This window comes from Phoca vitulina, unplaced genomic scaffold (genome assembly GCF_004348235.1).
Source record: "Phoca vitulina isolate PV1807 unplaced genomic scaffold, GSC_HSeal_1.0 scaffold10, whole genome shotgun sequence".
Taxonomy (NCBI): Eukaryota; Metazoa; Chordata; class Mammalia; order Carnivora; family Phocidae; genus Phoca; species Phoca vitulina.
Genome location: NW_022589713.1, coordinates 8,627,593 through 8,649,771, shown reverse-complemented (window position 1 = coordinate 8,649,771; position 22,179 = coordinate 8,627,593). Strand labels below are relative to the sequence as shown.

Below are 22,179 nucleotides of genomic sequence, written 5' to 3'. Positions count from 1 at the left end.
TGACCTGAGCCGAAATCAGGAGTGGGACACTTAACCAACTGAGCTACTCAAGCACCCCCAACTCATAATTTTAAATAGATAAGAGTACTGTACCAGATTGTAACTAATATTGTAGAGCACTTTGAAAGAAGGACTATGTTATTCTTACTCATGTGTGTCTCCCCATTTCCCCTTCTTCCCAATGGAATGGCTTAGATCTATTTAATACACAGCAAATGTAGGTATTCATTTAATGTTTATGATAGGGAGATGGAATTGTGTTAAGGCAGGGGCCAGATCTTAAAGCAATCAGTTAAATGTAGCAAGTATTAAGGACCCAAGTACTCACTAGACTGACGATTGGGAAAAAGAGAAGGTGCCTGGCTTGCCTATGAGGTTGAAATGGAAATAAGATTATATTGAAGCTGTAAGCATCAACATTAAGGGAATCTGGGTGTAGCAAACTTGCCCACTAATTAGCGGGGTGACTTTACATAACTGTACCTCTCAGTTCATTTCCTTATTTATAAAATGATGTTGGAATTTCCTAGTTAAAGAAAAATCTGCTTTTAAGACTTACAAAATATTTGTTGCAGTAATGTTTCATTTTACTAATGAAGATAAAATAGAGCTGATCCTGCACTCCCATTGTCTAGTAATCAGACTAAATTTATACTTAATGAACTAGATATTTAAAAAAAGATGTCTACAAAAATAATGTTATTTATGTTACTTACTAATGTGACTGCATTATAATTTTAAAAAATAAAGCAAAATATAGCCTAATATATAGTTTCCCTTTTTGCCATTATGTAGGATAAACAAACCATAGTATTTTAGACTCTAATAATGGATCTTAATGGTTATTCATACTTTCATACTTGAATTTTATAACAGCCTTTGATTTTGTGCCAGGTGCTAAGTATATAAATCAGAAAAGGTATAATCCCTAACTTCAAAGAGTTTAAAGATAATGGGAGTTTTGTTACATTGTGGTGGCATAGGGAAGGCACTTACATAATGAGGGTCTGTGAGAAGAGAAAGTTTGTATGGTTAGAGAAGAAAGACTGAGGAGCAATGAACCGCAAGGGACAAAGCTGGAGTAGTACAGGCAGTTTTTGAAAAACTTTCTCTGCTGGGACGCCTGGGTGGCTCAGTCGTTAAGCGTCTGCCTTCGGCTCAGGTCATGATCCCAGGGTCCTGGGATCGAGCCCCACATCGGGAAGCCTGCTTCTCTCTCTCCCACTCCCCCTGCTTGTGTTCCCTCTCTCACTGTGTCTCTCTCTGTCAAATAAATAAATAAAATCTTTAAAAAAAAAAAAAAAAGAAAAACCTTCTCTGCTAAGCTACAGTTTAGTTTTGAACTTTATTCTGAAAGTTGCTTAATCTGTTAATGAATTTTATGCAGGAAGTAACCTGATCAGGCATTTGCATATCTACCTTTACATTCCTATTAAGAGAATGATACACAAGGAAGATATGTTATTTCTTTTTTTTTTTTAAAGATTTTATTTATTTATTTGACAGAGAGACATAGCGAGAGCAGGAACACAAGCAGGGGGAGTGGGAGAGGCAGAAGCAGGCTTCCCACAGAGCAGGGAGCCCGATGTGGGGCTCGATCCCAGGACCCTGGGATCATGACCTGAGCCGAAGGCAGACGCTTATCGACTGAGCCACCCAGGCGCCTGAAGATATGTTATTTCAATGATGTAGTCCTACTTGAGGAAATCAGTCTTTTAACTCTTTTTAGTCTTCAACAAAGTCTGAGGACAAGTGTTAATTTTGTGGTTTTAGGGTATCAGTAACTATAAATATTTGGATATTAGAACATTTAAATGTTCATAGCCACATTAATATATATTGAAAAGACAAATTTTGGGATATTCTGCTTATTGAAGTAAGAGAACTTCTGGTCAGTTATAAGAATTTGATTTAGAATCCTTTCTTAAAGGGCTAGAAATTTGTTGAAGTTTGATTGAATGTGACTGTAGTTCAGGCTCAGTTTCTAATGACTGAGATATCCTGTTAAACTTTAAAGAGGAATGTATTTCCAGGGAGAAATACCACCTTGTGATGGATGAAAATTTCTAAATCAAGTCATGAGAAGAGAGTAGGAATTGAATTTTTACTTTGCTTAGACATAAAACACCTCATAGGGACCTCTGGGTGGCTCAGTTGGTTAAGCATCTGCCTTCGGTTCAGGTCATGATCCCAGGGTCCTGGGATTGAGTCTCACATCAGGCTCCTTGCTCAGCAGGGAGCCTCCTTCTCCCTCTGCTGCTCCCCCTGCTTGTGCTCTCTCTCTCTGACAAATAAATAAATAAAATCTTAAAAAAAAAAAAAAACCTCATAAAATGTTGAAGAATACTTTATTGGCCTAGTTACTGTGTTGTAATTTACATGTTCGACTTTCAAAAAAGAACTGTGCTTATAATTTACACATTTGTCCAACATTTATTATAAACATTAATGGCTTAAAATTTTTTGAGGTGAAATTCATATAACCTGAAATTAACCATTTTAAAGTGAACAATTGAGCGACATTTCATACATTCACAGTGTTGTGCAACTACCACTTCTGTCTAGTTCCAAAACATTCTTATCACTCCAAAATGAAACCCTATACCCATTAAGCAGTAACTCCCCATTCCCTGCTGCCCCAAACCCCTGGCAGCCACCAGTATGCTTTCTATTTCTCTGGATTTACTGGATAACTCCTGTTCGTTATAGAAGTCTTAGAGAAATCAATCATACCATGTGTAACCTTTGTGTCTGGTATACTGTTTTCAAGGTTCTGCCTGTTGTTGCAGCAACATTGTCATATGGGTCAGTACTTCTTTCCTTTTTACAGCTAAGTAATTGTTATTGTATGTATACACTACACTTTATCCGTTCATCTGTTGATGGACACTTGAGTTCTTTCTACCTTTTGGCTCTTGTGAATATTGTTGATGTGAACATTCATATGTAAGGAAGTTTTTAATTTTGATGAAGCCCAGTTTATTTTTGTTGAAGTTGCTTTTGATGTCCTATCTAAGATTCCGTTGCTGAACCTGAGGTCATGAAAACTTTTCTATAAGAGTTCTATCATTTTAGCTCTTATATTTAGGTCATTGAAACCATTTTGAGTTAATTTTTATATATATTTTGAGTTTGGGGTACAACTTCATTGTTTTGTGTGTGAATACCCAGTTGTCCAGTACTACTTGAAGGGACTGTTATTTTCCCATTGAGTGGTCATGGCACCTTTATCAAAAATCAAGTGGGCGTAAATGTATGGGTTTATTTCTGGATCTTAATTCTATTCCTTTGATCTGTATGTCTGTCCTTAGGCCCTTTCCACACTGTTTTGGTTATTGTAGCTTTACGGTAAGATTTTTAAATAAGGAAGTGTGAGTCCTTTAGCTTTGTTCTCTTTTTACCAAAATTGTTTTGACTATTTGGGACTTCTTGCCATACCATATGAATTTGAGGATTGACTTCCATTTCTGCATAAAAGGCTATTGGAATTTTGACAGGGAATGTATTGAATCTGTGGATTGCTTTCAGCAGTATTGCCATCTTAACAATATTTAGTCATCCTAATACATGGTGTATTTTTCCGTTTATTTAAGTCATTGATTTTGTTCAGCAATATTTTATAGTTTTCAGTGTACAAGTCTTTCACCTCCTTGATTAAATTTACTCCTCGGTATTTTATTCTTTTGGGTACCTTTCTAAGTGGAATGGTTTCTTAATTTCATTTTTGGATAGTCCATTGCTGCTGTGTAGAAACACAACTGATTTTTTTTATGTAATGTTCATTGCTTTTAATAGTCATTTACTTTCTTTTTTACCTATATGAACTGGATCAGATAGATAAGAAATTGGAAAGTGGAACATTAAAGAATTTTTATTTTTCTGATGTGAGATTATCCTAAATATGAATAGTTTGGGGTGTCCTTCCAGCATAGTGTTGAATGATTTTCTAATTATACTAGTGAATTCCTGGTATCTTATTACACATACTTGGCCATTATAATAGAAGATAGAACATTTTATTATCTTCAAGCTTTTGGAGGGGGACTTAATTCTGATGTTACAGAGAAAGCCTTAGGGATAAACCATACTTATCATTGAATCTAGTTTAGAGATCCATGAGTAATAAAAATAAGATTGGAATCAAAGCTAATGTGAGTGTATGAATTATCATTAATATACATCAGTTTACCTTTCTCCATTTTTCTTGAAAGTTTTCAAATATTTAGCCTTAAAATTTTATTATGAATAGTTTCAACCTCACAAGTAATTAAAGCAGTACAAATTTATACAACAATCAAATCGTCTGGAAAGGCTGGGATTTCGTGACACAGATCTGTATTTGAATATTAGCTCTACTGTATAAGAGGCATCATTAGGCCAGTTACTTAAAAATAAGAGTAAATACTTATAAAGTGCTTGCTATATGTCAGGCACTGTTATAAGCACTTTATGTTACTGATCTAAGTCTCAGTTTCTTTATGGAAAGATAGTAGAATCGACCTCTATCTGTTGATAGTATTGTGAGGATTAAAAAAATAATGCATATTAAGTACTTAGCCAAGAATCTAATAAGCATTCAATAAACATTAGCTATTGGTATCATATAACTTTACCTAATATCAACTAAGATGAGGAAAGGATAATTAGTGCAGTGAAATGCACACTTATTTAGAAGTATAAATGGAACATTATTTCTAGAAGGCAGTTAAGCAATATGTATAAAGTCTTAAATGTTTCTTTGGTGTAGTGATTCCACATCTAGGAATTTATCCTAAGAAAATAATCAGAAATGTGTGAAGATATTTATATTTATCATAGAATTATTTGTAATTGCAATAGTTGGATTCATCTTAACAGTTGGGGAATGGTTAGACAAAGTCATGATTGAACTATATAATGGAATAATAAACAACAATTAACATGTTGTGAGTTTTATTACAAAGGGGAAATGTTTGATACAACTTTCAGCTAAAAAACATATAAGTCATAATATAACATGATGCAAATGATGTAAAATATGCGTGGAAAAAACACTGTCACTCATGGTTGGATCAGAGAAGCAGAACCATTGTGAATAAAGTGAATGGTATAGAATAAGGGATTAGATTTTAAGAAATTGTGGCAACTGGTTATGGAGTATATCGTAAAGTTGTTGCCTTTGTGCCTTGTATCTTGGGTGAGCTGGGGTTCATTATGGGTTAACTGGGTGGCAGTAGGAAGAAGAGCTGAAAGTGAGGTTTGGAGATCAAGGATATATTAGAACCAACTGTGAGAACTAACTGCAACACAGGAGGAGAAACACTAATGTTATCTATGAATGTTAACATTATGGGTAATCAATTTTTTTTCTTTTCCTTTTTTTTTTTTTTAAATGCTGGGCATGGAGCCCAATGTAGGGCTTGAACTCACAACCCAAGATTAAGACCTGAGCTGAGATCAAGAGTCTGATGCTTAGTTGCCTGAGACACCCAGGCGCCCCTCTATATTTTCTTTATACTTTCCAGTGAGCATTATTTTTAGCATTAGGACAAAAAAAACTAACATTTTATTAGATAGTAATGTAATGAATAATGTATAAAGAATAGGGGCTAATTGCAAGGGTATTAACAAGTCAGTAAACAATGGAACCAGGATTAGAACTTTGATCCCTATATTACAACTCTCCTTATAAGTCTTGGCAATAGGCAATAACACTTTAAAAGTTAAATTCAGGGACGCCTGGGTGGCTTAGTCGTTAAGCGTCTGCCTTCAGCTCGGGTTGTGATCCTGGGGTCCTGGGATCGAGTTCCACATCTGGCTCCCTGCTCAGCGGGAAGCCTGCTTCTCCCTCTCCCACTCCCCCTGCTTGTGTTCCCTCTCTCGCTGTCTGTCTCTCTGTCAAATGAATAAATAAAAAAATCTTAAAAAAAAAAATTCAATTTGTCAGGGTTTCTGAGAGAAACCACAGTGATTTCTATTTTAAAAAAGATTTACTTATTTTTAGAAAGAGAGAATGAGCTGAGCATGAGTTGGAGGGGCAGAGGAAGGGGGAGAGAGAATCCCAAACAGACTGAACACCAAGCCTGACACGGGGTTCGATCTCATGACCCTGAGATCACTGCCTGAGCTGAAACCAAGAGTCGGTCAGTCAACCAACTGTGCCACCCAGGCACCCCCACAGTGATTTTTTTATAGCTGGTAATTTTTCTGTCCTCTGTACTACTAATATTTAGACTAGCCTCAAATAATTTATTATGAACTTTAGAAGGCATGATTAAAATAAAATAATATATATTTTTTATTTTGAAGTAATCACAAGGTTCCAGAAAAGTTGTAAGGATATTCTCCTTGAAGAAATGGCTGGTTTTGGGCAGAGGCAGAAAAACTATAAGATGAGACTGGAAAATCTCGTCAGAAAACAAGGAAGGGCTCAAGAATGATGGAGACCTATCAAAAAGACACAAGCCAGTTTGAGCCAAGATGGGGACAATTAGGCATCAAAATAATTAACTGTAACAGTTTATAACCCGTTGAACAAAATAGTAATCCATGATTCCATACTGATGTAAATGAATAAATTGAAGGTTTGATGAGAAATGGAATAATTATTGTGGTAGACAGAACAGTGACCCCAAAGATGTCCATATCCTAATACCTGGAACCTGTGAGTATATTATCTTATGTGATAAAAGGAACTTTGCAGATATGGTTAAGGACTTTGGGGTAGGAAGATTATCCTGGATTGTCCAGGTAGGGTATTTAGAAGAAAGAAGCAGAAGAGGAGTTTAGAATAATGTGATGTGAAAGGTATCATCTGCCATTGCTGCCTTTGGAGGTGGAGAAAGGGGCCCACCAGTCAGGGAATGTGGGCTGCCTCTGGAAGCTGATAAACATAACAATCAATTGTTATGTAATTGAGAACATTTTTATTTTAAAACATACATGGATAATAGCCTAGAATAAAATATGAAATATGTGTGGCTTTTAAAAATCAATGATACTTCAAAGAGACTGTCAGTGCTCTTTCAGATTCTGGCCTTAATAACATGCTAATGGCCATATATTTATTTTCCTTTTTCTCCTGTTAAGTGAGAGAAACACTGCCTTATTTAAATACTGTCATGAACAGAAAATTAACCGAGTCAGTTACCAATTTATTTTCTTTGTGCTCCAAACTTCCCCATCAATACCTGCTCTGCAATAAAGGACTGGTTCTCATTTACAAAGAGCAGGATGTCAAGCTTTATCAGGCCTTGAAGGGGACAGGGTGCTGGAGGGGACAGAGTGCTAGAGGGAACTTACTAGAAAAAGGGGTTTTTTCTTCCATGTTCCTGTGAACTGTATTTTCCTTTTCTTGCTCTTGTTGCATCGTCTGTCAAGCAGTCCACATGGTTGAGGACATCTGGTGATTGCCTCAGCCATGTGCCCAAAATGCAAAGGCCCTCAGTGATCTCGCAGCCCCAGTTCAGATCTGGTGACTATTTGCCATGGCCCTTCTGAAGTGGGTATCTTGCACCTCGGACCTTCAGTGCCTTGCCTACCTCTGCATATGGGCCCACCAGTCTTGGCTTGTCTTTACCTCAGGGAATTGTTTCCTGCAGTTCCCTTGGCATGGATACTGTGCATTCCTGGCCTTGTGCCTACAGCAGTGCCCTGAGTACCTCTGCACACCTGACCACCAGCCTCACCTTGCCTGCGAAGCATTGTTTCCTGCTTGCCTGGCAACACTGGACCAACTCTGGTTTGGATAGCCTGGTGAAATTCTCTCTAGTGTGCTGCAGCCATACCTTCTCCAATGAGAAACCCCAGCCTTGGGGAGGGGACCAAGGGAAAAAAAAGAAGGGGGAAAAATATTTCTCATTATAGTTTAATAATTATGTTTCTTTTAAAAAATTAAAAACTTCTTTATTGACTTATAATTGACATACTATAAACTGTATGTATTTAAAATGTAGACTCCTTCTCTCCTGCTCCTTGCCATCCCTTAGATCTTTATAGTTACTCCATCATCGTTTACTAATTACTTCTGTCAAACATTCTGTTTAATTTACTTTATAGTTTGTCTCATTATTGAACCCCTGCTGATAGAAAATTGATCCCTGGAGTGGTTCCAGGAGCTAGAACTAAAATTTGAAGTTTTGGTATTGGCTTGGTCATGTTTTTGGTTGTGAACACAGTGCTGAGCTCCTTGGCAATGGAAGTGGGGTGCTAGTAATCCATGGCATCACAGTTAAGCTATTGCCTGTGGTTCATCGTGATTTATTGCCAACTGATGTACATTCCTTGGAGCCCAAATGGCTGTTACTTTTGAACTTTATGGCAATAATATCTAAAAGGACTATGGCATGGGATGGAACCTTTTGAATGCTTTACAGAGAGAAAACAACAAAGGATTTCTTAACTCTTGGCTTAAGATATGCCCTTTCTTCACACTTTTTTGTTTTGTTTTTTTGTTTGTTTTTTTGATTGTACATTTCATTTCAGAAGAAATCATTTCATTTTTAAATTGTGAATAGACTTGTGAATTGTAAGACCTTATTGCTTGCTCGTTAACTTTTTTTTTTTTTTTGGTGTAAAAGTAATGCGCACTTAGAAAACTTGAACAAGTGGAATGGATTTTCGTTAAGATTTCTGTATATTTTCTTTTAGGCTTCTGTTTGGTATACATTATATAAGTGAAATAGACTTTTAGAAAAGTTTCAGTTTTTTTTTTTTTTAAAGATTTTATTTATTTGGCAGAGAGACAGCGAGAGAGGGAACACAAGCAGGGGGAGTGGGAGAGGGAGAAGCAGACCTCCCGCTGAGCAGGGAGCCCGATGCAGGGCTTGATCCCAGGACCCTGGGATCATGACCTGAGCCGAAGGCAGACGCTTAATGACTGAGCCACCCAGGCGCCCCTAATTTTTTTATTTTAAAATATGCAGATAAATATAAAGAAAATAAAAACAATATAGAGTTCTACCACTCAGACTTTATATGTATTAGCAAATTGTTTTCTTTTATAATATTTATTCATTCTTTTTAATGTACACATAAAATACTTTTAGTGTTAAGGTCTTAATTTTTCTTTTTTTTTTTTTTACCATGATTAAAGGGTAGCCACATTCAGAGGCTCTGTAGAAGATAATACCAAGAGAGGTCATGTGTGCATTCATTCTACAAATATTGAACATATAATACATGCCATGTACTGTTTAGATACTTGTGATACATTTGTAAATTAAAGATTCCTGTTTTGGAGGAGTTTATAGTCTTACAGCAAAGATGGACACTAAACCATAAACATGACATTTAAGGAAACTATAATATGATAGAAAGTAATGAATATTATGAGGAGTAAAAAAAAAAAAAACGTGGAGGAGACTAAGTGAGGCATGGTGGGTACAGAGGCAGGTTGCAGGCATTTGCCAAGGGAGAGTGGGGTGTACAGAAAAGAAGGCCAGGAATAGAGCTCTGGGGTGATATTTTATTTATTTTTATTTTATTTCATTTAAGTTGGTTCCATATCCAGCGTGGAGCCCAAAGTGGGGCTTGAACTCACGGCCCTGAGATAAAGACCTGAGCTGAGATCAAGAGTCAGACACTCAACTGACTGAGCCACCCGGGCACCCTCGGGTGATATTTTAAAGAAACAGTTATCAGGAGGAATGGTATAACTTGATCTGGTGTCCCATGCTCCTCCACAATTAACATAGTTGGCCGGATTTCATGCTTATCATCCAAACTGTATGGGTCATTGAGCGGGCATGCTCAGCTTTTTGTTCAAAAATTCTGCATAAATTAAAGAGGGAGGGCTAGGGGCTGAGATAATGGTATGGAAATTGGTTCATTTATTCAGTCTCTAGTACGTATAGAAATCGTGTCCCCTAAAATAGGGAAACTGGAATGCTAGCACAAAAATACTCATTTTACTTGAGCAGGTTATTCTGAGGATTAGATGGGAAAACAGTCCTGTCAGGTACTCAGCAGAGTACCTGGCTTAAAATTAAGTTCTCTACTGATGTATCTATACAGATGGTGGTGACTTTTGTGTGAAGCATCTAAAAAAATATTCTGGTTCAGGAGATTGATACTTTGAAGTATACCAAGCATGGTATTTTTGATAACCTAGAAAACAATTTCCTGCCATGTTTCCTTAAATGGTGCCTAAGATTCTGATATCCATGAAAGCGATTTCATTGTTGTGTTTTTCTTGTTTGCTGGGTGGCTTGTGGCTGGGTTGGCAACCTGTGGCACTGGTGACAACGGTGGTATTTGAGAGAATTATGACATGTATTTTTGTTAGCGTTCCTATTCTCTGTTTTTTTTCTCCCTCTAATTCACTCTCTCTATTCCATACCTCTTTGACTTGAAGTTTATGAATAATGACTTGGTATGCCAGTTGCCAGTTTATGGTTGAGAACCATGTTTTCCAAATTTGGCTTGATCTAAGGATTCACTAGGGGACATTGTGTAAAATTTTTATCCCAGGCCCCCAGGTGATAAGTGCTGTACTGGACTAAAGCATATTTTCCAAACTTCCTTGGTGATAAGAAACAGCTGGAGTACATGTTAATAATATGAGTAGTACACATTACCAGATACCATCTCCTGTCCACTGAAGGAGAAGCTGTAACTGGGGTTGGATATGAGTCTGGATTTTAATAGTTGCTTATTTGTTGACGTGCTTAGTGTGAGTGTGATCTCGGTAAGCTACTACTTGCCAGCTTTTATAACATTTCCATGTAGTCAGAGAAACAAAACAAAAAAGTCTTGTTTTAAATGGCAGGCTACTTTATTCTCTTCTTTTTTTTCTTTAAAAAAATCCTGTATGTTTTTAAGGAATAATGATAATGCCAGTTCCCATCTTGCCACAGCCCAGGTTGAGATATGGAATATTGGTGGCATACTAGAAGCACCCTTTCCCTGATCACAGTCCCCTTTCTTACCCTTGAGGTACCCATTGTATATTTTTATGATAACTTCCTCATTTTTCTTTGTTTTAACTTCTTAAGTGTGAATCTCTGCAAAATGTCATCTGCTTTGTTTTTTAAAGAACTTCATATGGGTGGAATTATGTTTGCATTCCCTGTGGCTTTATTGGCTTAGGGTTATTGTGAAATTCATCTGTGTTATATAGCTGTTGTTCATTTTCATTGGTGTAGTGAATTACATTATATGTACATACCACAATTGATTAATTTTATTTTTAATGCCTAATGCTCAATAATGTTTAATATAAAAAAGGAGAACTCATTGTTTATTTTTGCATAAGACTAAGAGAGGGTATATGTTGTGGAAGAACAGGACATGAATTCTGTCACTTAACAGTAGAAATATCCTTGATTCTATTATAGTTGATATTTTGAGGGAAATAGTAAAATACTGTTTCTATGGGGAAAAAAGTCAATGTGACTACATACTAAACATTGGGAATAGTTTGTATGAGGCCCTGAGGTTGGAAAGAATTGATGTTTTGCTATTTCCTAACCTTTTGAAATTAAAAATTTGTTCATTTTGTTTCATTTGTTGGGAAAAATCAAATTGTAAAGCATTGTCATGGAACCTGAAAAAATTTTGCTTTTGTTGATGGTAATGGTTAAAAATCTTAGATGAACCTTTTTTTAGTTTGGATAGCTTTGCATTAGAGAAATTAGATGGGCAACCTATGGTTTCCTTTCAAAGAACTATTAGCCATCTTATTTTTGCTTAAAAAGTTAATTAAGCGTGTTGTTTTTTTCTTTTGTAACACTTCTTTTGTTCCTGACAGCCTCTCAACCATTTCTTTAAAAAACCATGCTTAATGGGAATCTAATTTATATTAGTAGTTCTCAGTTGTTAAAACTCTTGGAAGTCATGATGCTTTTTAGGGAATACTGTGAAGTTACTGATGTTCTCAATTCAAACAACAAGTGATTATAGTATTTTAGAGGAAACATAGTACCATATATACACAATATACGTACATGACCATTAGCACATTTTGTTAAAAAAAATCTATTTTATGAAATGTGATTTGGCTATTATAAATTTTGCACTAAAGTAGTTAACTAGTTCACTTTTTTTAAACTTTTTTTTTTTTTTAAAGATTATTTCTTTGACAGAGAGAGACACAGCGAGAGAGGGAACACAAGTAGGGGGAGTGGGAGAGGGAGAAGCGGGCCTCCCGCAGAGCAGGGAGCCTGACTGGGGGCTCGATCCCAGGACCCTGGGACCATGACCTGAGCCGAAGGTAGACACCCAATGGCCGAGCCACCCAGGCGCCCCAGTTGTTCACTTATTTTTTTTGTTAGTGCTTGCTATAGCATATATTCTTTTGATGCATTTTGTAATATAAAATAAATTTATGGAGAAAAGCAAATTGAAATTACTGTCCATTAAATCTTTTGGCAAATTAGGAAAAGATTACCATTATTTTAGCAATGGAGTGTTTTGGTCCATTTTTGGAATGCTGGTCATGCTCAGGAAAGTAGCTTGAGAACCAATAGAGTTGAGTTTCTTCATAGGCTTTCCTATGGAGATGATTAGCTGTTTCATGAGTGTTATTTGGCATTGAACTAGTTGATGTCAGGATGTGAGTTATCTTCAGAATAAAAAGTTGTTTGGAAGGGAATTTCCTGAAAGTTGTTGGCCTTAAACGCTTATTAAATGCATCCCCATTTGTAAAATGAAGGTTTAGGATGTAATTTTGTGTAGATGAATTGTATGGTATTGTCACAGATTTAAATGTGAGGTTAGGATTTACTGTGATGCTTGGGGAAGTTTTTAAATTTTAAGTTTTGCAAATACCGGACCAGCATTAGATGAGTAACTGGCATCTTTGCTCTGTTTGGCCATACGGATAATAATAACAACAACATACAGATAACAACAACAACAACAACAATAGGTGTTCAAGTTCTGAAAGACAAGGCTAAGAGAAAAGTAACAATCAAGGCTTGGTTCTTTGGAAAGATCAACAAAATTAATAAACCTTTAGCTAGACTTAAGGAATAAAAGAAGGCTCAACTAAAATCAGACATGAAAGAGGAAACATTATTACCAATTTGACAGAAATGAAAAGGATTATGAAAGAATACTGTGAACAATTGTAAAGCAAAAAATTGGATAACCAAGTTGAAATGGAACACACAACCTACTAATAATGAATCATAAAGAAATAGAAGATCTGAATAGATTTTATGACTAGTAAGGAGATCATATCAATATTCAAAACCTCCCAAGCAAGAAAAGCTCAGGACCAAATGGCTTCACTGGTGAAGTCTACCAAATATTTTTTTTTTTTTTTAAGATTTTTATTTATTTATTTGACAGAGACAGAGCAAGACACAGCGAGAGAGGGAACACAAGCAGGGGAAGTGGGTGAGGGGAAGCAGGCTCCCCACTGTGCAGGGAGCCTGATTCGGGACTTGATCCCAGGACCCTGGGATCATGACCTGAGCCGAAGGCAGATGCTCAACCAACTGAGCCACCCAGGCGCCCCTACCAAATATTTTTAAAAAGAATTATACCAATCCTGGGGGAGATGAACCATGAGAGACTATGGACTCTGAAAAACAAACTGAGGGTTCTAGAGGGGAGGGGGTGGGAGGATGGGTTAGCCTGGTGATGGGTATTAAAGAGGGCACGTTCTGCATGGGCACTGGGTGTTATACGTAAACAATGAATCATGGAACACTACATTAAAAACTAATGATGTAATGTATGGTGATTAACATAACATAATAAAAAAAAGAATTATACCAATCCTTCTTAAACTATTTCAAAAAGTTGAAAAGGAGGGAATACTTCCTAGCTCATTATATAGGACCAGCATTATTCTGATATGAAAGCCAGACAAAGATACTACAAGAAAACTACAGACCAGTATTTCTTAGGAATATTGATGCAAAAATTCTCAATCCTAGTAAACCAAATTCAACAGCACCATGACCAAATTCTGTCAAGTAGTAGGCACAATTAGATATGATCAGAGATCATGGTAATGGCTATACCTCTAAGAAATTTGCTTGGTAGTTCTCAAGGAATTCTAGCATATTCTCTACTATATACTTCCATTGAAGAAGTGCAGCCTTACTCTGATTATAGGAATACTTAGAATGAATATAGAGTCATGTTCTATTTTGGTAATTATCGAGAGAGAGAGAGAGAGGGAGAGGAGAAGGAAAGAGAGAAAGAGAGGGAAAGATATGGAAAGGGAGAGAGAGGGTGGTATGGAAGAAAAGAGGTAGGTATTTGTAACAAGCAAGATTTTGTTACCAAAAACCGAAGTTCAGCTACTTGTTGCTTGAAAAGCCAATACTCAAGAGACAAGTTTTGACTGGAAAGTTTTGACTTGTGATGAGCACTGGGTGTTGTATGTAAGTGATGAATCATTAAATTCTGTACCTGAAACAAATATTACACCGTATGTTAACTAGCTGGAATTTAAATTTTTTGAAATATTTATTTATTTATTTGAGAGAGAGCGAGCTCACGAAAGTGGCGGTGGGTATGAGAGGGATAAGCAGACTCCACGCTGAGCATGGAGCCCTGACGTGGGCCTCGATCTTACGACCCTGCCATCATGATTTGAGCCCAAGTCAAGACTCGGACACTTAAGCAACTGAGCCACCCAGGCACCCCACTAACTGGAATTTAAATAAAAACTTGGAAAAAGGGGTGCCTGGGTGGCTCTGTCTGTTAAGAGTCTGCCTTCGGCTCCAGTGGTGATCCCAGAGTCCTGGGATCAAGCCCCGCACCTGGCTTCCCCCTCAGCAGGGAGTCTGCTTCTCCCTTTCCCTCTGCCCCTCCCTACCATTCATGCTCTCTCTCACTCTCAAACAAATAAATAAAATCTTAAAAAAAAAAACAAAAAACAAAAAAACAAAACTTGGCGGGGGGGAAAGAAAGGAATATGAGCTTTATTCAGGATGCCCACCACCTGGGAAGAAAGCTGACTCTTAGTCCAAAAACCAGCTCTGAGGTTTCTGCCTGGCCCAAAGATTTTTAAAAGAACTTTAGGGCAATTAATCAGTAAAAGGGGAGCACAGTGGTCTATAACACTTGATTATGTGCAGCTCCAGACATCCTGGTGCCTGGAGGTTGTGTATTGGTGCCTGGGGGAGTGGGGGTTGGGGCAGGTTGTGTAAGAGGGTTTGGTTCCCAGACTGGAAACAATGCATGATCTATAGATGCACCAAGAAAGGTTTAGTTAATCACACAGGGTTAAAGGTGCTTGCTAAAACTTAGACTACTTAGTTGGCCAGAGGGGCCAAGGTGGTGGCTTCAGTTTTATTAGAAGGCTTTTCTCTGTGCTCTTTCTAAACATGGTTCTAAAGAAATGTCCTCAATAGAATGTGTTCTATTTGGGGGTGATAAAAGTCACAACAAACAATACTTTTATTGAAATCTGCTATAGGAGCCGCAGTAGTTGAATTAATTCAAAGATAAGAGGCTGATGAGAATTGTAATGGTGAAGAAAGGTATAATACCCACTCTGCATGAGCAGTGAGGGGTTCTGGTTGACATTAACACTCTTAATAAATGATTGGCCATAACCTGACACCAGGTTCCACTAGCTTTGTAGAAGAATACAGACTGGGAACATAGCATATCAATATATATCTTCACTGAGAACCTTACATTCATCCAGGTGCAGCTTTTGTACTCAATGAAGAGTATACTGGATTGTAACAGACAAGCATGTGTGGGTGTGTATCAGGGCAGCGTAGGAAAGTCTCCTATGGGAAGGGAACCACTTTTTGTAATAGTCCATGAGTAGCTTCCAGGTTTCTTTAAGGGTCACACTTGATTTCAAGAATGTTTCAGGGAATGTTTTTGTTTTGGTGACAAGCTTTTATAATTAGCTTATAGTTTTTCTACTTGTCATGCTTTTCATAAATTAGGAAGTCCTTTTCCTAATAAATAATGTTGCCTAATATATCTTAACCCAGTAGTTTAAGTGTTACAAGAAAGCATTGAGGATTTAAGCTTATTAACCTTTCTCTCTGGAAGACTTCTTGGAGATTTGTGTGATTTTTTTTTTTTTTTTTTTTTTTTTTAGAATGTGTGTTAATAACCATGGATCTTTTTTACAGAAATGGTGTATATTTACACATAAAATTTTGCATAGGATATCATAGGATTCTTAGTTTTCTCCTAAATTTTCCTTTGAAGATAGTGGAGTGGATTTTAAATTTCTGGATAACATGAATGAAGATATAGAGCTGGTGACAGCAGGGTGCATTCTTGGAAGTCGTGAGTTGATCAGAGTAAGGATACCTTTTGGACTGCTGGGGAATAAAATTGTTTAGATTGGGCGGACTCTGAAGATTTTAGACTTTTTGCCACTTCTTTATAGTTTACCTCTGTTGACTAACTGCCTGCCTTCCCCCCCACATTGATTTCAAAATTCTTTCGTGACTTTTGTGAAATCAGTCTTTCTCTATTTTCCCTTTCTCCGGACCCTTAACGTTAGATATTCTTCAGTTTTCTTTAGCCCTCTTCTCTTCTTAATTTTCACTTTTTTTTTACATTAAGACCACTTTAGTTATCACCTATTTGTTGATGATCCCTAAATCTCTCTATGCTTTGGGTAGAGCTCCTGACTTCTATTTATCACTATCTGTTTACATGTCCACCAGAGTATTTCACAAACATTAAGTGAAAAAAATTCCCACATTGTACTGACCTCCACTAACTGTAGTTCTCCTTTAGTATTTCCTCTTTTGTCTTTTGGCAGCACCACTCAAATTCTCTTCCTCCTATATTCCGCTGCTGTTAAGTCCTTATCTGCATTTTTGTATTTATTCCAGAGTTATCTTTTTAAATCCTGAGTAATCTGCTTTTACAGATGAAGTAACTTAATCATTTTCTCTCAAAATCACACTGTTAGTATGTGTCAGTACTACGACATAAACCTAGGTCTGTCAAATACTAGATCTCCTATTTCTTGGCACAGTTTTAATACTACTACTCCTATGACCTTAAAAAAACTAAGGGTGTGCCTATAAGGTTTAACTACAAGAGTATTTATTGCAGAGTTTATAATGGTAAAAAAAAATTTCCAACAATAGAGATTCCATTAAATCCGTTATAGCACATTCATATGGAATGACATGTGGTCATTATACACTGTTTTAAACCAATAGTTTTCATTTTGTATAAACAAAGTCATGTGTGGAAACCCAATGTATGAAATACATTAAAAAAAAAAAAATGTTTAGAAGGTGTGGAAGCTCCAGAAGGCCTCCTGGACTGCTATCTGCAATGGTTCTCCAGGACATGTTGTGGTGCAGGGTTTGAAATTTTTAATTTTTTCAAGTATAGTTAATGAATTAGGAAAATATTCACAATATATGAAGTGAAAAGAATACATTTGACAAAACAACATGTACATACCGTATATCCCCAATTTTGCTAAATATATATTTGAACATACATATAACTAAAAGAATGGAAGGTTATACATCAAAATACACTGGTTATTACTTAATTTGGTGATTATGAGTGGTTTAAATTTTTTGTACATTTTTTACAATGAACAAGAACTAGTTTTGTAAATAGAGACTATAAAAACTCCAGAATGTGTTATTTTTAAAAAGGCAATAAAAGCAAAAATAAGTATAACCAAACTCACTGCATATTGTTAAATATACACATATGCACTCCTCTCCCAGTCCCCTCCTCCCCCTCATATCCAGAGTAAAAGAAGGAAACAATTAAGTGGCTGTTGTGCCATGAACTTTGGTTTGAAGCTTTTGAGTACCTGTTTAAGCATAGGGTCATTACCTTTTGAACATCAACCTTGATTATTGATGTTATTGTCCATTGGCCTTTAGAGTGTGGATTTTGGAAGCTGCCTGGGTTTGTTGAACCCCGGTTCTGCCATTATTCGTTGTTTGAACTTGAGTAAGTTACTTACCAATACTTAAGTTTTCCTTATCTATGAAAAGGGAGTTGTTAGGTTTAGATGAGTGTAACTTGATAACATGCTTAGAGAAATGCTTGGCACTTAGTGATCAGTTATAGTTGTTGTGGTTATACCCTTAGAGTTATTTTTCCTCTAAACTCTTTCTCCCTCTCCTTACCCCCAGAGTTGGCTGGGAATTCCAGAACTTTACAAAGAAAGTCATAGTTCTTACTCAGATGAAGTTTCTCAAACACATCAGTAGTCAACATACTGCATATTCTCTCTAACAAGGTTTAGTGGTAACTGTACCTTATTTTATGAGGATTTGCATATTTGTTATGATATGATTTCTGGCCAGAAATTATCTAGTGTGGTTGTGCTGGGGATCTCTAAGACTACCTGCAGGTTCAGTGATTTACTAGAAGGACTTACAGGACTCAGCATCTAGTTGTACTCATAACTATGATTTATTACAGTGAAAGGATACAAAGCAAAATCAGCAAAGGGAAAAGGCACATGGGATAAAGTCCAGAGAAGACTGGATGTAAGCTTTTAAGAGTCCTCTCTCAATGGAGTCATATAGTATTTGCTTAATTCCTCAGCACTGAGTTATGACAACACATATGAAATGTCTACCAGGGAAGCTCAGTGCCCAGGATTTCTATTGGGGAATGTTCTGTATGTACCCTCTGCCTAGCATGTTTAAAATTTCAGATTCCCAGAAAGAAAATGTGTTTTCAACATAACCACATTGCAGAGTTCAGACACAATGAGCTGTTCTTATGGGGGAATGATACAACCCTCCTGAAATCCAAGTTCCCAGATGCCCGTGAAGGGCCAACCCTGCAAGCAGGTCTTTCTAAGGATAGCAGCCTCAGGCCTGCCATGTTAATTCTTTTCTGCACAGAGGTATATTATATATTTTACGTAAGAAACTAATATCAACAAATCTATACTTAAAAAAAAAAGCTTTATAGACTGAATTCACACACCATAAGATTGACCCATTTAAAGGGAACAGCACAGTGATTTTTAAAAAAAATTTTTTTATTTGTCAGAGTGCGAGAGCAAGCAGGGGGAGCGGCAGGCAGAGGGAGAGGGAGAGGGAGGGGTAGGCTCCCTGCTGAGCAGGGAGCCCGATGTGGGGCTCTGGGGCTCGATCCCAGCACCCTGGGATTATGATCTGAGCTGAAGGCAGATGCTTAACCGACTGAGCCACCCAGGTGTCCCAGCACAGTGATTTTTAATATATTTATAAAGTTGTGCAACCATCACCACAATCTAAATTTTATTTTATTTTTATTTTATTTTTTTAAAGATTTTATTTATTTGACAGAGACACAGCAAGAGAGGGAACACAAGCAGGGGGAGTGGGAGAGGGAGAAGCAGGCTTCCCGCGGAGCAGGGAGCCTGATGCGGGCCTCAATCCCAGGACCCTGGGATCATGGCCTGAGCCGAAGGCAGACACTTAACGACTGCGCCACCCAGGCGCCCCACCACAATGTAAATTTTAATCACCCTGAAAAGAAACCCCATACCCATGGGCAGTTATTCCCCATTCCTAGCTGCCCACCACCCCTCCCTTGACTCCTACCTCCAGCCACCGCCCCCGCCCCCCGCAACCACTAATCTACTTTCTGTCTCTGTGGAATAGAGCTATACATTTGACATGTTTTCAACTTTATTTCTTCTTTGATCTTAATGGCTTTGTAAGAAGGTAGTTCAAAAAGTATTCAGAGGTCTTTCTCTTTCAGTGTGTGTCAAAGAGTCACAGTTTGAGTCTGTATGGTAGTCTCCAAATACAGAGCCTTATCAACAGTAATCATCATCAAAATTGGTCTTACTTGAGTTGGTGGCATTTAATGAACTAATTCATTATAAAGGCCCTTGTCTTTGCAAACTTTGTTCTCAACTTTAAAAAAAATATGTTATACCGGTGGCGCCTGGGTGGCTCAGTCGTTGAACGTCTGCCTTCGGCTCAGGTCATGATCCCAGGGTCCTGGGATCGAGCCCCACATCGGGCTCCCTGCTCCGCGGGAAGCCTGCTTCTCCCTCTCCCACTTGCCCTGCTTGTGTTCCCTCTCTCGCTGTGTCTCTCTCTGTCAAATAAATAAATAAAATCTTAAAAAAAAAAAAAATATATGTTATACCAATGGTTGAGGCCTACCAAGAGAGTTTTAATACTTATTACTTGCTTATTGTTTAGTCCCTAATGGTATCTTTTTGCTGCAAGATAGATAAGGACTCATGTAGAAAATTGGATGAGGTTGGAAAAGGTAGCTGCACTGTTGACATTGGGATGTGGAGAGGGAAAAAGGTATATACTGTCAAGAGGGAAAGGGCAAAGCATATTACTTTATAATATATGGCTATTTTTTTACCTTCTCTAAAGTGGGTACAATATGCAAGAATAAATAAGTAAATTTACATGAGAAATTATAAGTTGTATTCAAAGAAGTATAAAAATTCCTTAAAATTGTAAAAATTGTGAAGTGTTTTTAAGCCATTATTTAGATTGAAATCTAGTTCCCTTCATAACTGAGGTAGTAGACAAGCTATACTGTACACCGAGAACTGCAGGAAGACATTTGTTTTGTGGTTAAAACACAGAACTTAGTCACCATGAGTTAGGTAGTTGTTGACTAACTTTGGGTGTTTACCTAAATGTCCAAATCTGTGTAAATTCTTACGCTTTTGAAATAGGTTTAATTTTAATGTTAACCCATGTTTGTAGTTAAGAGATTTTTGGACATCAGGAATTAATATATGAAATGACTTGTTTTCAGGGACAAAGCACCAGAGCTCATTGTTACCTACTTGCTTGTCTTCCAGGTGATTTTACAGCAAGATGCTGCTCTCCATAGGGATGCTCATGCTGTCGGCCACACAAGTCTATACCATCTTGACTGTCCAGCTCTTTGCATTCTTAAACCTACTACCTGTAGAAGCAGACATTTTAGCAGTAAGTACAGTAAAATTTATTCATGTCTAAAAAGCATTCTTCAGAAAAAGCTTTTATAAGTCCTAAATGATAAGACATTTACCTATGAACATACAGGCACGTATACATAGTTGTTATTTGAAAGTGGAGGACCTTACTCATCGTTTTATTGCTTAATATCTAACGTAAGATCTCACAATAAGTACCTGATAAATGTTGCTCTTGAGAGTGTGTGCACTCTCAGGAGAGCTCATGCACACATGTATCTACATGCTGTGTATTTGTGTAGAATCTTACTGTTTTTCTTGGTAATTAGCATAGCTCTAATGACTTTGATGACGATATTTTGAAAAATTATATAAGATGCTTATAGAAAATTTCAAGCTCAGATTAATGTTAATGAGAAGGAAAGCACAACAATCTTGTCTTTGAGAAAAGTTTTTATAGAACATTGCTCCTCAAAACCTTAGTAGTTCTTTCTAGGTTGTCTTACTGTCCTCTACCCTGGGAAGTGTATATTTTCTGTGAAGCCAGAAAAGGAAGAATTAACTGTGTGTATGTATGTACATCTGTACTCTAGGTACTATGTTAAAGATATGTTATTTTTAATTTCTGGGTACAAGTGATTTGCTTAATGACAGTAGGTAATTCTAGAGACAGAAGGGCCAGAATTGTTGCTGACCGAAGCTTCATGTGGTCCTCAGCCATGTTTCTGTATACTGTGGTAGTTGGGGAAGTGTCTAGGCCTAGTCATTGCATAATTTGGGAGAGCCAGGCTGGTTTCTATATCCTAACTTTTGAATCATAGCAACTCTAATTCATATGAAATTTGTCACCCTCTGTTATCCTCTGTAGTAGGGAACTGGTTGATTAGATTTTTTTCTGGAATAGTGTAGATGGAGTAAAAGTAGAACCTTTAAGGACTAAGAGTCCAATGACGTGCAAATTTTCCTCTAAATTGGTCCCCAGAGTCCTTGGAATATTCTTGGGATGACTTTTGAAATGAAATAGAGGATTTATGGACTGATCAGGGAATGAAGTTCTCGGTGTGTCCCTTTTCTCCTTTGATTTCTTCCATATTCTCCCCTCCTCTTCCTCTGTTGTTTGTAACATCTGCCACTCCTTGTTTTCCTTCTTTTCTTTTTACCTGAAGTGGATTTTTATTTTATGGTTCAGCTATGTGATGGGTTAAATAAGTTTCAGTGGCCTGCTCTGGGAACTTAACCAGCTGTGTGATCCTAATCAAATTACTTAGCCACTCTAAGTACTTCAGTTTCTTTATTTGTAAACTGGTATGTTGTAGTGATAAGTAAGATAAACTGCTTAGAACAGTATCTAACAGATAGTAAATGTTTTAAATAAGATAAACTGCTTAGAACAGTATCTA

The 22,179-nt window shown here is 37.1% G+C and overlaps 1 protein-coding gene across 3 annotated transcripts in view; it reads left to right on the top strand.

The window, feature by feature from the left end:
• Positions 1-22,179, top strand: part of RNF13 (ring finger protein 13) — a 166,631-nt gene that overhangs the window by 5,773 nt on the left and 138,679 nt on the right. For all 3 annotated transcript variants that reach the window (XM_032408465.1, XM_032408464.1, XM_032408466.1), the window contains exon 2: positions 20,684-20,813. In XM_032408465.1, the coding sequence (XP_032264356.1) occupies positions 20,700-20,813 (114 nt within the window). In that variant the 5' untranslated portion in view covers positions 20,684-20,699. The remainder of the gene's footprint in view (positions 1-20,683; positions 20,814-22,179) is intronic.